The sequence below is a fragment of the Lagopus leucura genome, unplaced genomic scaffold, assembly GCF_019238085.1.
Source record: "Lagopus leucura isolate 7727_CA_CO unplaced genomic scaffold, USGS_WTPT01 130-4_obj-0_obj, whole genome shotgun sequence".
NCBI lineage: Eukaryota > Metazoa > Chordata > Aves > Galliformes > Phasianidae > Lagopus > Lagopus leucura.
The window spans coordinates 1,126-15,298 of record NW_024964230.1 but is presented as its reverse complement, the minus strand read 5'-3'; the positions used below and the strand labels follow the sequence as shown (position 1 = coordinate 15,298).

The 14,173-nt window shown below is 47.7% G+C and overlaps 1 protein-coding gene across 7 annotated transcripts in view; it reads right to left on the bottom strand.

Annotated features, from left to right (window-relative positions):
- The window catches only part of ZBTB46 (zinc finger and BTB domain containing 46), a 39,930-nt gene that overhangs the window by 24,913 nt on the left and 844 nt on the right, over positions 1 to 14,173 (bottom strand). For 6 of the 7 annotated variants that reach the window (XM_042891927.1, XM_042891925.1, XM_042891931.1 and 3 more), the window contains exons 2-4: positions 9,158 to 9,276; positions 7,706 to 7,840; positions 281 to 1,250 (exon numbers count right to left, since the gene is read on the bottom strand). In XM_042891927.1, coding sequence (XP_042747861.1) covers positions 281 to 1,250; positions 7,706 to 7,759 — 1,024 coding nt within the window. In that variant the 5' untranslated portion in view covers positions 7,760 to 7,840; positions 9,158 to 9,276. Of the gene's footprint in view, positions 1 to 280; positions 1,251 to 5,401; positions 5,655 to 7,705; positions 7,841 to 9,157; positions 9,277 to 14,173 lie in introns of all 7 variants that reach the window. The other variant, XM_042891929.1, reaches the window with a different exon arrangement.

The window sequence follows — 14,173 nt, the reverse complement described above, 5'->3', positions numbered from 1 at the left end:
CCTCTTGGATTCTGGTATGCAATGAAGCATAGGCTAACCCCTATCACAACCTGAATTCCTCAAGTCAGCCTAAGGGAGCTCAATGCCACACTCTCTTTAAAGTCTTTATGGAAAAAAACACCAAACCCAACATCACCAGCAGCCCTGGATTTATTAATTGCCTGTGGTCAGCGAAGCAAGCAGGACAGCCATCGTAACTCTAAAGAGAAAAGATTGTACCATGAAAAGATGCAACTGACTCAACTTTTCTCATGTCAGGCATGCAAGCAGAATGACTTACTTGGATCTCGACTGCTGTACGGCCATCCTGAGGCAGGTAAAAAAGATGGCATTGGAGAACTTGCTCTGCTGTCATCCTCTACTTGCTGTGTAATGTGACGCACAGTTTCTTTGTTTTTCCTGTTCTTCCTGCGCCCCGTGGGCTGCCAGCCATCCCCCACTCCTTGCTCTGAGAAAGCGTTCTGTATTGCACTATCCTTGGCAGAATGCAGTTCATTCCCTCCATAATGAGAGGGAGAAACCTGTTCCTCTTTGATACGTAAAGACCCATAGCCCATGTCACTAGACCAAAGCGACTGGGACGAAACGTCTTCGTGGCTGTCAGTTTTTGGTTCCGGATCCTCCTTCCCATAACTGCTCCCTCCTTCGTGGCAGCTGGCGATAGCAGAATCTCCTGAAGAGTTTGCTGGACTCGTCCTCCGAGCCAGCCACGGCGATATGCTCCTGCCAGCCACCACTGCTGAGATCAGAGCGTCCGTGCTGCTGCTGGAAGGGGCTCCCAGCTCGTAGTCCACAAGGTCATCCGAGGCATCTGACTTGATGCTTATGTCCAGAGCTGCCTTGATGAAGTTGTGGCAGGCCTGCACGATATCCGTCATCTGCAGGTAGCTGGCAGCAGACATCACCTCGATGACGTTCCTGCTGGTCAGCGCTAGGTGTGCAGAATACATGAAGTCAATGATTGCCTTAAAGCCTTGTGCAGTGACAATGTCTAAGTGGGTGACCGTGGCCTGGTCGGAGGTTTTCTGTACCTGGCAGTACAGCGTTTTGAAGTAGCGACTGCTCCCGAGCAGAACGTTTTTGTGAGCCTTGAAGATCTTCCCCTCCACGATGATGCAGACGTCGCAAAGGATGCCGTGCTGCCGCTGCTCGTTGAGCTCCCGAAGCAGGTGCCGGTAGTGGGAGGCAATCTCCATATCTTCCTTTCGGTTATTCATTTGGAAGTCTTTGTGTTTCCTCTTCCACAAGTCCTGCAAGGAGAAGGAAACATCCGAACAAGTTCAGATCAGTCCCAAACTGCACCACATTCAATAGCAGGTGCACCTTGAACATGCCCTGCAGAATACAAGAGTTGCCCAGAAAGGGTCCAACTTCATGATGTGGAGCATACTTCAAATAATTGTTGTTAAAAGGGACTAAATGTGAAGCTCAGTCCTACATCACCTCAAAATATCGCAGAGAAACGTTTCTTTACGTTGTTACAGACCTGAAAGAAAACCTGTCTGGAGTTACTGGGGTAGAACAGCCGCTGATTGTCACTGTTTGGGTTCAGTAAGATTGGGTTTGGATACAAGTCGGGCACATGAAACCATGCTGAAATCACTGAAACAAAATTTCCTCATGGAAAAAAGCATTATGAGAGCAGGAATAGCTGAAATCCCCCAAGAGCACAAGCTGACTGAAAGCAGCTACTGCTCTTGCTGAGGGGCTGTGAACTGCCCTCAAGTCAGAAAAGCAATAGGCAAAATCTGAGACCATGGATCAAAACATTTCAAGTCCCCACCCAAACCAAACCAGCAATGGATCAGAGCTATGATATTAATTTCACTTGAAACTCAACTACTTACAAGCACAACCTTTACAACTTCGCAGTAAAACCCGCTGTTTCCCTGGCTTTGCATCCCCAAGTTTTCCCCACCAGCCTAAGATGTTGGGTGAAAAAATGCAATAAATCACAGCTTTTCTTCATAAGAGAGGTGCTCCAACCCTACAGTGGTGAGGGATAACCATTCCTTTCCTCCAAAAACTTGAATTTGTCCCAGCGTAAGAAGCTCCAACTGTGAAGCTGGTATTGAGCCCCACATCTCAACACACAACTGTAAAACGTGTGTGTGCTTGGAGTGTCACCATGGGCAGGCACATCCTGGATATAGGACACTGCTGATTGCTGATAAAACAAAGTCCCTGTGAGAACACAACCCTGAGCTCTCCCAGTCCCAAAGGGTATGTGATTAAATATAAGTGCTGCCAACAAGGCTGAGCGAGTTTGCAGCAACTTTTCAACACACACACAGTTCACATTCAGTCCCATCTGTTCAAACCAAGCAGCAGCAGTGGGCAGGCCTAGGGCAGCCACGATAGGGAAAGCTCACTGATGCGTGCAGGAGGGTTTCCAGCACTGGGGAACACAGATATCCAAGATCCGTGCCCCTGTCTGTGCTATTAATACAACCTCCAGAAGCCAACAGCTGAGCCAACACTGTTGGCTGGGGAACGAGCCCACAGAACACACATCCAGCATCTCCCTGCTAGAGCTCCACCTGACGATTCACAAGGTTGAGTTATGCAGCTGTTGCCTGCACAGACCTCCTCCGTTCTGTAGGAATGGGGCTGTCTCCTCAGCAGGGTCAGGAGTGCTAATTTGTGAGAGCAGCTGGTCTCTCATCATTGAAAGCCATTGGCTTCCATCAAAAAGGAAGGCCCATGCTCCTTCCTGCAACACCAACAGGCAGAACTGGGATTTATGTGCTTCAACTCTGTGCAGCTCTTCTGTAGAATTAAGCACAAAAGACATGAAGAAGCTTATCTTCACGTGAAGGTGGCCAATACAGTGTGGCTCTACACTATCCAAATGCTACTACACATGTAACATAGAGACCTACCTGGGGACTTCAGCTCTGGCCACCTCCATCTAAATAAATACACAACCAAGAGTCAGAATTGAGGAGCAAGAACATGAAGAACTGATCTGTAAAATGGCCTTTGAAGGCCTGGAAAGGCCCTCTTAGACCCAGGCAGCATAGATGCTCTCTAACCCATGCACTGAAGGTGGCTGCCACTGCTTCACAGCCACCTTCAGCTTTGGGAGAACCACCTACGAAGGCAGAGTGACAGTTCAGTTTTGTCTTTATTCCAGAAACCACTGCTGCATCTACTTTTAGGAGCTGAGGAGTCGGCTTTGCTCCCTCAGGAAATACGAATTGCCACGCAGGATCAAGTGAGTTGTCCATCATCAATCCTGCCTCCACCAGCTGCCACAGCCACGTGATGCTGAGGGAGATGCAAGACATCTCACAACACAGCCATGCAATGATCCCAAGGCTTGGGATCTGGCACTTCCTTTTGCTCTTCTTTCACAGGTAACGAAATCCAGGCTCCAAGATAGGATCTCCCTGGATCTGCTTGGAAAAAGAATTGCCTCCTGCAAGGTAACTTTCTCTTCCTCAATTTAATACAGATTAGCATCTGGAATATCTGTCAATATCTTCATTGTGCTTTAATGCAACAACAGCTTTTCCTGCATTTCTTCTTTAATGTCCTGCAGCTAGAAATCACCCTGATTGCTTGAGATTTTCTTTCTTTACTACTTTAGATGTTCACGGAGCTTAGCTCAGTGCATGGCTGGGTTCCCCTTGCTGTTGATAGCAGCCTGTTTCAGATACACCTCATTCCCTGTTAAAGCTGCCTATGCCAGCAACCTGGATTAGGCATTTGTCTCCTTCTACCTTCGCTTTAGAGCAGAGCAGTTTGAGCAGCAGACTGACTAATCCACCGCTTCTGATGGATGAAGCACTTGCTAGCTTGTTTATGAAATAGCTTCCCTCTGACTTAATTTCCTATCAAGAGATTTTTTACTAACCACAGAACAAAAAATAATAAAAGATTCCTCCCTGGCTTCCCTCCCGCCTGCTGACAGCAGACACCCTGCAGCCACGCAGCCCTGTGCATGCCCACATCCCCAAGGGCTGGGGACAAGAGCTGGAGGTGCCTTCTGGACAGGAAAGCAAAGCCATCTGACGTTCTAAAATAATAAAAAGAAGATAATAATGCACGTTAAAACAACGCGAAGATGTGTCGCCCTGTGCAAATGATGACAACTCATCTTTGTTCCAAAGTACTTAAATCCTAGGTGTTAAGAGAGGTGAGCGGGGAAGACACCCACTGCAAAGAGCAGCAGCCCTCCACTGGGAGGAGGTCCTGTGTCAGCAGTTCTGAGTATGCAAGGAAAGACGTGGAGTTTTACTGATTACCTGTGGACACGAGTGCCTACACCCACCGTGGCAGCAATTGCTGCTGGGGATGTCTTGGTCCTCCCTGGCTAAAGGTCTGCCCCCTGCACACGTCGCCCCCCACCCAACATTTGTCACAGCCTTGTACCTTTTAAATGAGAGGTCTTTGGGGGAGAAAATTAAATACGCCTCAAATTCAGAGGAATTAATTAGTTTTCTGTCTACCCATGTCAAACGAGAACACCCGTTTAATGTCAAGGAGCACCAGGGAATTAATCCAAGTTAAATTTAAGGCAATTTGCTAGTAGTTAAAAATTCAGGAAGCTTCAAAACCCCACGCTCTTCTGTTCCAATTTCACACGCTGTTTTGTGGCCCCTTGGCTGGTGTCAGGCTTTTTTTTTTCCTCTTTTTTTTTTGGTAAAAATGTTTATCTCCACGTACAAGATGCAGTGGAAGGGTTTCTTCAGAAAGGCAGTGCCCCCCCAAGTCCTGCTGGCAGTGCAGCACAGATTGCTGGAGATGGACCCCAAAGTTCAACGCTACATTTTTTGCTTCATCTCAGGTCTCTTTAAGGCAGCGAAGGATCTCAAAGCTGAACACCTACTGGAATTATTCTGGCTTGGGCCTCTGGTGACAGCACACGGCCCAACACAGCTTTCCAAGAAGCCAATGAACCGTAAGAGCTCATCTGTAGGTTTTCCACTAAATAAATGGTAGGAGAGCAGGCTTTCTCCATAAGTCAATTTACAGAGAGTACCATAATTCTATTGCTTTCCTAGAAATAACTAGAAAAATCATCCCTAAACAAACAGCACTTGCATGTCAGAGCAAAAAGAACCAGCGAGCAGATTTAATCATCCCTTTCCTGCCAACTTCTGCCGAGATACAGGGCAGCTTTTTGTTTCTCATGTTGTCAAAGCTCTGGTCTTAAAGCCAGCATTAAGAATTTATACACCTTTTAACCCCAGCTGGAACGAACCTAGCTGTACAAACGCACCGTTTATGGAAAGTGTTTATTTTGCATTAGCAGTACAGTTGTTTGTACACGAAAATATCACCTGATGGCATAATAACAGTCTGAGCAAACAGAATATTCACTTAAAGTGAATTTCACCTCTGGCAAAAAGAAGAGCCAGTGACGCTTACACAGCCAAGCTCTCTGCATACATACCTGGAATAAGTCCCCCGACCAAAATCTCTCAATTAAGGGGTTCAAACGAGTAGTGCCTTAAACTCAGCAAATTATTTCAATTTTGACCAAGAGCCACGGAGAAGAAACGCAGCACACAGATGAAAGCCTTCGCCATCCCATCCCTTGGGAAACAGCGGGGACAAAAATAAACTCCAAAGCGCTTCATTCCCTTCACTCCGACAGAAAGCAGCAGGAAAAACGGACTACAGTTCTTCCTCAGCAATTGAGAGCCCTGTACGAGAGGAAAATATTTTTTGCTGTCTCACAAAAACAAGATTTTGAACCCCATGGCATTTAGCCTGGTGCCATTTTCTTAATGTAAGCTTCCACCCTTAGCACAGAGGGCTCTGGTTAGGGAGCACCAAGCAGCACGCTCCTCCAGCGGCTCCGTGCTCCCTGGGGAAAACAGGCCAACTGGAATCTCACCAAAAATGTGCTGTTTCCTCCCCCATTTCTCTCCAGAGAAAAAGAAAAACAGATTAAGGAGGAACTGAAATTCACTGGGAAGCTTTGCGATACAAAGGAAAGCCCACCGCCAAAAACCAAAAACAAACACACCCCACGGCTGCTTCCCCACGTCCTCCTTTCCTCCTCCGTATCTCCACTCCCAAGACATTCCAACATTGTTTGAATTCCTCTCCAAAAGAGCTCTGCAAGGTGAGATTGGACTGACCTCCCCCTCACACAAGGTTCTGTGCACGAGTTTCACTTTTACCCAATTAAAGACAACAGAAATACAGAGGATTCCTCCCATCCACGCACCCTGTGCTGGAGGGAAAAAAGAGAACAAAATCACAATGTAACCTTAATGGCTGAAAAGGACAGTGCCCTGTACTTGGAATATCCTTCCAAATGGGAGAGAAAATGGAAGAACTGGGACATCAGTGGGTCGTAACTCCCCGCAAAGACAGCACCTGAGTTCTTCAGAGGTGCAGCTCCCAGCTGAAGGGTTACCTCACAAAGGCCTTTGAAGAAGGGCACAGAGCTACTAGGATGGCTTTCATTTCCTTATACTGTGTCCTCCAAGACTGTATTTGTTTCGGTTTTATTCAAAGTAGGTAGAAGTAACAGCTCATGAAAATGAACAGCTGCCACAAGAGAAATTCTTCTACTTTGATTTGAGAAATCAGCACGATGTTAAGTTGGTCCTATGTTTTTCAGTGAACTTAAACAAACAAACAAAAAACCACAGGACACCTCACTGCCACCACCAACCCCACAGCTGCATTGCCTAAGTGCATTTTTACCATCAGATTTGAGCCCCTTCAATTCTCACTGACTGCTGTTAACATCTGCCTGGTGGGGATTCATGAAAACATCTGTATTCAAGGCTAAGCTGGATGGGACTTTGAGCAACCTGGCCTAGAGGGAGGTGTCCCTGACCACTGCAGGGCATTGGAACCAGATTGTCTTAAAGGTCCCTTCCAACCCAAACCATTCTATGATTCTATGATTGAAGCCAATGCCACCCATGGCAGCAGCTCCTCTTGGCCATCTGTGCAGCAGGTAATGTCCAGGAGCCCACGAGCTGCAGCACTGCACTCCAGCACCTGCAGCACACAGCCAAGAGCTCACTCCCTGTTAAGTGCTGGTACAGGTAAAGGGATTTCACCCCCATCTGTGTGGGTATAGAGTTTGTTAGGACATACAGTATGTTTAAGACCACGCCTTCAGGCTGCAATTGCTTCTGCTGTGAAAATACACAGATCTAAATGCAATTAGGAACTAGAGGAAGGCCAGTTTCAGCAAGAGGAATAAGGATGTTCAGAAAGCTCCCAGCTCTTCATTCTGCTGCTACAGCTGGGCTTCTGCAACCTGAGCAAGAACCAGAAACAAAACCTAATCCTAACCCTGGTAAGCAGAACACAGAACAACAGAGCTATCATTAAATATCTCACATCCCACTCCACAGCTTTCAGACCTGTCAGACCACTGATCTGCTGGGCCAGCTCCAGCCTGCAGAACTTGTAGGCACAGAAACATAGCAGGACAACAGGACTGCTGAGGGTAGCTTAGAGAAATTCATTTATTAACCTTCATCAACTCCACAGGGCATGAAGAACTTCACGAGAAAATGAAAGCTGGGGAAAAAGTGTTGGCCTCCTCAGTGTGGAAGGAGAGCAACTAGAAAGCAGAATTCAAAAAGGAAAACCCACCAGAGATGTTGGTTTCTCTGTAGTTCTTAAATCAACAATTAGTGAAAAGATTTTTAGTGGTCTTTTAAGAGAAACTTAAATTAAAAAAAAAAAAAAAAGCAAAACCAAACAGAAAATTACTGCTTACCAGTAACAAACTGGGTTCCAGCTCTGGTGCTTCTCCTGCAGCAGCTGAGGACATCAACAGTCTGAGGGCAGCACAGCAGTGCCCTGCTCTTGGCCTTCCAACAGCACTGGGGTGAACTCTTGTAGAATGACAGAGCTATAATAAAAGACAAACCCAGACATTATTAGCACTGAACAACAAGATCACTGACCAGCAGCAGCACAGGTTGAAGTCCTTCCCCCCCAGACTCATGTGTAAAAGGTCTACATACGATCTAACGAACAGAAAGATGATGACTCAAATCATATCTACACATTAAAGGTAATTAAAGCCAGGTTACCTTCTTGCAGTAGTGTCAGCAAGTTACTTCTTACAAGTATGGGAAAAAATAATCTAATTTTGGATACTAAGACTTCAAACAGATCTACGAAACAACAGTGTTTCCTGTTTGGTAGCTTTTGAAAACATTCTCACTTTAATGACTTTTCAAAGAGACATCCGTGGCCCAAGGGGCACTGATTCACCTTATGTGACCTGTCAAATACTGGGGCTGAAAGCTGCCAATGGAGCTCCTGACAAAACCCGTGTTTGCAAAGGAATGCTCAGGATATTCCTCTTGGAACACGGGAGGAACAGCTCCTGTGGCTGATGCCATTCCAGGTTATGAGACAAAACAATCCCCAGATTTTGAAAATCTGTCGCAAAGAAAACACCAGAAAATAGAAATGAAGAAAGCTTTTCCACTACGAGCTAATGGCATTATGAATGGCCAAATAATGAATCTAATAAGCAAATGAAGCAAAAAGGAAGAGCCAAGCATTTTTATGGCAACGAGCAGAACTGTGAAAATCTTGAGACAAATACACAAATATAACCCAATTCAAGCAAATACCACTGACTTTGTTCTCAATCTCTATTTCTGACTGCCAAGTCTTGCCTCTGCCTAATTCTGATTGCTTCTCCATTGCAGTTGTGTTGGCTGGCTCTTGACAGTGCTTTTATTTAGGCAGTTACAGAGGGGAAAAAAGCAAGAAGAGCAGGGAGGGCACAACCAACACCGAGATGTGGGAAACGACCCCGTTAGTGCATTATGAAATTAATCCCCATTTACTGCCTGTGCCACGTAAGCCAGAACAGTCTGGTAAACACAGCAAAGCTGAGACCTGTCCTATTTTGTACTGCTCTTCCCTTCCCTTTGCCCTGCATTCTGCACCTGTTTGCCACGTCTCATGGAAGGGACAAAACCTAGTGATGGTGATTAATGGAGGCAGCCCCACCATTAAGTAGGAGCAGAACAGCAGCCATAGGTATTTCTCTAACCTATACACTGGGTTCCACTTCTAAACCAGCTTTTGTTATCAATTTCAAGCCAAATTTTATTTACAACCTGGAAGCCTTACTAACAAGGCACCCTCTGGATACTCTCTTCCCATTACCACATGACAGCAATATCTTTGGATGCTCTGAACTTACCACTATTTGGGTCCTTTCTGTTAGTGAAGCAAAGCGCCGCGATGTTTCACAGCTGCATGGTGCACGGTTTGGTGGGGGAAGGAAGATGGCAAGGAGCTCCACGAGGTTCTTCAGATGTCCTGTGTTTGGGAATGGAAAGAACAGGAAGGAAAAGTGAAAATCTACACTAACGTAAAGCAAAACAGAACTGTCACTTAATTACAAGCAATAGGTAAAGCAACGCTTACAAGACAGTTTCCCAGCTCAAATGTGAAACATTCTGAAATATTTATACAACTATGAGCACGGAAAGCGAGTTAGCTCCTGCATTAAGTTGGAGTTTAACATCAGATTTTAACTGACAACTTCTGGCCACGCTTCCAGAGCGACGCGCTCTGAGGAACTGTGCAGAAAACAACACTTCCTCAAGCTGCTTGAAGATGTCCCATCGATGTTGTGTGTTCTAATTAGCAGCATAAAGATTTAATTAGCGTTGATACAACAACTGCGACACACACCCTTCGCAGGGGGTTAATGTCAACCCGACCTCACTGTTACAGCCATTCCCACCACCACCCCAAAACCAAACTATTTGCCTGAGGTTACAGAGAAACCCTGCACTGCACAGAACGGAGACATCTGAATTCTATTCCTGCTCATCTCTGCTGAATCACAGCCTCCGAAAGGCAGCGCCGTGCCTGAGCCACAGGGCAGCACACACGGCCACAGAGCACACAGCTGCCTCTTCCTCTTTACATACAGTCAAACGTTCTGAAGAAAAGCCACAGAGCTGTAGAAAAAGACACAAGTGCCCACCAGAAAAGCAACGCAGGCAGAAAGAACACATTCCAACTGTTAGCTAATGCAACAGGATGCAGCTTTCTGAAAGGGCACCGTGAGCACACCTCTCTGCACACACGGAGGAAACACGGGGTGGAAATATCCACGTGCTTCCCTCATCCATCTCCCCTCAGCTTCCAGCTCTGCCCCTCCATCCCCAGCTGTGTGGGGCACAGCACAGAACAGCCAATGGCAAAGCAAGCACTGAGGTTCAAGAGGTCCGGTGACACCAGAGAGGTAAGAATTCAGCTGTCTGTCTGTCTGCTCCTCTGACAGCCCAACGGCTGGGCCAGCAGAGCTTACCTGTCCCAGTGCCACTGACTCCTGCAAGAGCTGAGCTCCTGCTCACAGTGCAGTCACGAAAATAACCGAAGCAAAAGACGTCACGTTTGTGTCTCTGTTACCCAAAACCCAACATAAAAAGCACCGGAGAAAAAGAGGGTTAAGGCACGTCATGTTGGGAATTACCCTGCTGGGAGCTTCCCCCAAAATGCTCTCGCTGGGTTTTTGGCTTTTTCGTGAGGGGATCTTTGCTAAAACTCCCAAACCCAGAACGTATAAAGGGTGGAGGGAAAGGAGGAAGAATCGCGGGGTGATTTTGAAAGGGAAGTGTGGGGGGGAGCTGGGGGAAAGGGCACCTAAAAGAGAGAAGAGAGACACAGGATTCGGGACCACACCAGCAGATAACACACGCGGTGCTCTGCAGCTTTTGTGCCTATGGTTCCTGGTACAGCACTCAGTGCCTTGGGCAGGCATCCCTTTCACATTTTCAGTGTCAACCTGATCTTTTTTCCTCCCCATCCCATAACAGTTGATCAAACCCAGAAGAGGAACGAAGGCAGGACAGACACACGGCTGTGGGAAGGAACAGCAGCGAGCTGCTCTTGTGCACCTCATCCTCCTGCACTGTGGAGCAGCACTTTAGAAGCACTGCATCCCGATTACCTCTTTTATCAGGATTTAATTAGTTGGTGTCAGGTTTGGGTATTTTAAGTGCTAATGACCAACACAGACCATTGATTCTTCTGTTTCAGAGCACTGGTGAGAAAGGCATTTCCTCCAGAGGTATATTAGTACGAAAGGTGTGAGTTCTGTTAGTGTCTTCATCCTGAAATACTAACCACAAGTTGAGAAATATAAGAAGTAGCTCGGGTGGAACAGGGACTCTGAATACAAGAAGACAAAAATGATGGAAGGTAGCTATGGGTTTCAGTGAACGCAGGTACAAACATATTCCTTAATATGTAAAACCCCGCTCACTTTTCTAAGTAGGGTTCTTAAGCAGCTAAGTTCTTGGCATGAGCTCCAACATTCTTGTTACTAAGTTTATTTAATCCACACATAAGCCAGTGGCTGTGTTTGTGGAATATTTCTGAGGTCCTGTGTCCTCCCTGCTTTACAGAAGACCCCACCTCAGCTCTGCATAAAGCAAAAGTCAGGCAACATGCAATGTGTGCAGGATGACCAACACGAGGGCAGCAGTCAGGCTGCAGAGCATGGCAGCAGAAGGGCTGGCTCTCAGCTGCCAGCTACCTGCAAAGCTACACTGCTCCAATGCCTGCGTGTGTCCTCACCTCTATGCAACCCAACACCTCCAAGTGGAAGGCCTTTCCATCTCATTAGAATTGCTGTCCAGGACCGTGACCTGCCTGCAGTGCACAGGAGGCACTCAGCACCAACGTTTCACGAGCAGCCAAAACACAGCCCGATGTTTCTTGAACATACTTGAAGAAAAGAAAGCTGAAGGAACTGCTCAGGGAATGGCTGCTCGTTTGTGAGGAGGTGCAGTGAGGACCTCAGGCTGCACTGCATTAACAAAGAGCATCTTTAGCATATCTGTGATTTTTCATCAACATACTCCACAGTGTTTTAGGAGAGGAGAGTGAAGAAGGCATCCCTGCTCCGCAGAAGCAGCTGATTGAGCCCAGCACTCCACAAGCAGCTATGGGATGGGATGGGTCCCAAGAGGAAAACAGCTCTTGGGGGAAAAAAAGAGGAAAACCCGACAGCAGTTCAGGGTAAGGGGCTGCAAATGCAAAGGTGCCACTTGGAGAAAACAAGAGGGAGGAATAAAGAGATGTTCTGAAGGAATAAAGTGGAACTGTAACCCCAGGGTTCTCACTGTGCCATTGTCCTCACCTCCCTCCACCTCCATCCCCCAGCACCCTTCACCTTCTGGGCACTGTAAGTCCCAAATATCCCACACACACAGCACAGGTGAGCCGTGTGCTGACTCAGGCAGGAGTAACAATACAACAAGTGCAACAAGACAACAAGCACAGAATTAACCCCTCCTGCAAAGTGTCCGATGCTCTGCGCAATGGACACAACCTGCTGGCTGCTGGGAATCACAATGTGTGCATGGGATGAGCACAACAGCTGCAGGTCGCTCTGCAGTGACAAACCAAGCCCTCTTTTCACCCCTTTATTTGGCATTAAGTTAGAAACCCCCCTGTGAACAGGAGCAAAAAAATAATTAACAAGCAAGCAACCAACCAAACAACCATGAATGGGTTTTACTAATTTAAGAGGAGTCCAGAGAGCATGACAGAGTGCTCTGGCAGGCACCAAGAGCAGCACAAAAAGGGAAAAAGTGCTGGGAAAAGCTGGGCTGATGTGCTGCGGTCCCGCTGGGTGGGTGTCAGCATGCAGCCGTGCTGCAGGACAGGAAACTTCGCTCAGGAACTGCAGAAACAGATCTGCAAAGAAATGATCAGTGCGAGAGGAGAGAGCAGGCAGCCAGATTTGGTTGAGGAGTATCGGAGGCGAAGCAGCCGGACTGCCAGCAGGTAACAGAGCTTTCATTTCTCTGCAGTGCTGGGGGTGCTAAACTGGGTTTCCTCTGAGCGCTCTGAGTTAGAAAAAATAAAAACCAACATTAAAAAAAGAAAAAACCCTCCCTCAAAGAACATCTCCTCTGTCGTACGGCTGCCCCAGAAAACAAAGACCACGGGGAAAAAGTGGCCCATTTTCCTCCTCCAAGAACCCCACGTACAGGTCATGTTTTCAAAGCCTGAATCCTGCGTGCTTTCGAAGGCAGCAGCATTTAAAATATACAAATAACTGCTCAGCATCAGAAGGATCAGAACATCCTTGTTGGGTTCTTTTTGGTGCTGCACTACGACCGATTCCATGAGAGCGACCGTGTGAGCTCCGCCAGCCCCCAGAACAGCACCAGAAAGTGACGATCCCACAGTGAAAGCACTGTGACTAACGATACACCCCACCCTTGGTCAGTTTGTGCTTTTTTTCCCCCACCCCAGCACGAAGGATTTCCCAACACAAAACTTGACAAACAGCGAGGGAACCCGGGCAGGATTGCCACGGGAAAGTCGCTATCTGTTTGCCATTAAAAGCTGCTGTAAGAGACATGGCGAGCGAGGTGTGGGTGCAAGTGGGAGAGCTGTGCGAGTTCATCCATCGCTCTTCCTGGGCAACATCAGCTCTTCGTGGGGAAATAAAAGGAAAAGCACTCCCTCACCTCTTCCTCCCTCACCTTTTCGCGAGATGCACGCAATGCAAGAACAGCAGAGCAGCTCCGAGCGCAGCACCGCACTCATAATGAATACTTTATGGAGTTCAGAGCCGGGACCCGGACCCGGATCGGATCGAACTGCCACCGAAATGCAGACGCACAACTCGAGTGCAGGTGCTGCCCGCAAAGCACGCAGCTCCCAGCCGGCACCGCCGCAAACAATGCCGCCCGTCGCCCGGCGTGCCAAGTGCATCGCAGCCACCGCACAACCAAACAGCGTCGGGAATCCATCCCGAACTGTTCAAGTGCCCCTTTGTTCGTCCTCCCGTGGTCAGGTGAGAGCCCAGAGATACAGCGTTGGGGCAGAAGGCTCCTCCCGGCCCTATAGCTGTCAGTGGGGGCACTGACACAAAGGGGCCGCGGCGGCCGGGGGGCACTTTGTGTGGGGTGGGGGCAGAGCAGAGGGCACCGCACTTGTTACAGCCCCACGGGGGCACCCACAGCCCTCACGGGAGCGGGGATCGGCTTTGGGGTTTGTTTGCTTTTTCCCCTAAGGGTGTTGTTATTATTGCGTGTTGTCATTATCTCTAAAAGAGGGTCACTTCCCCCATGTCAGCCCGCAATTAAAATGGAGGCGCTGCGAGCCGGGCTTTAGGGGGAGACAATAACCCAAAACGGGGCTGGATGAAGGAAAAACAATAATAAATAAATAAAATAAAAAT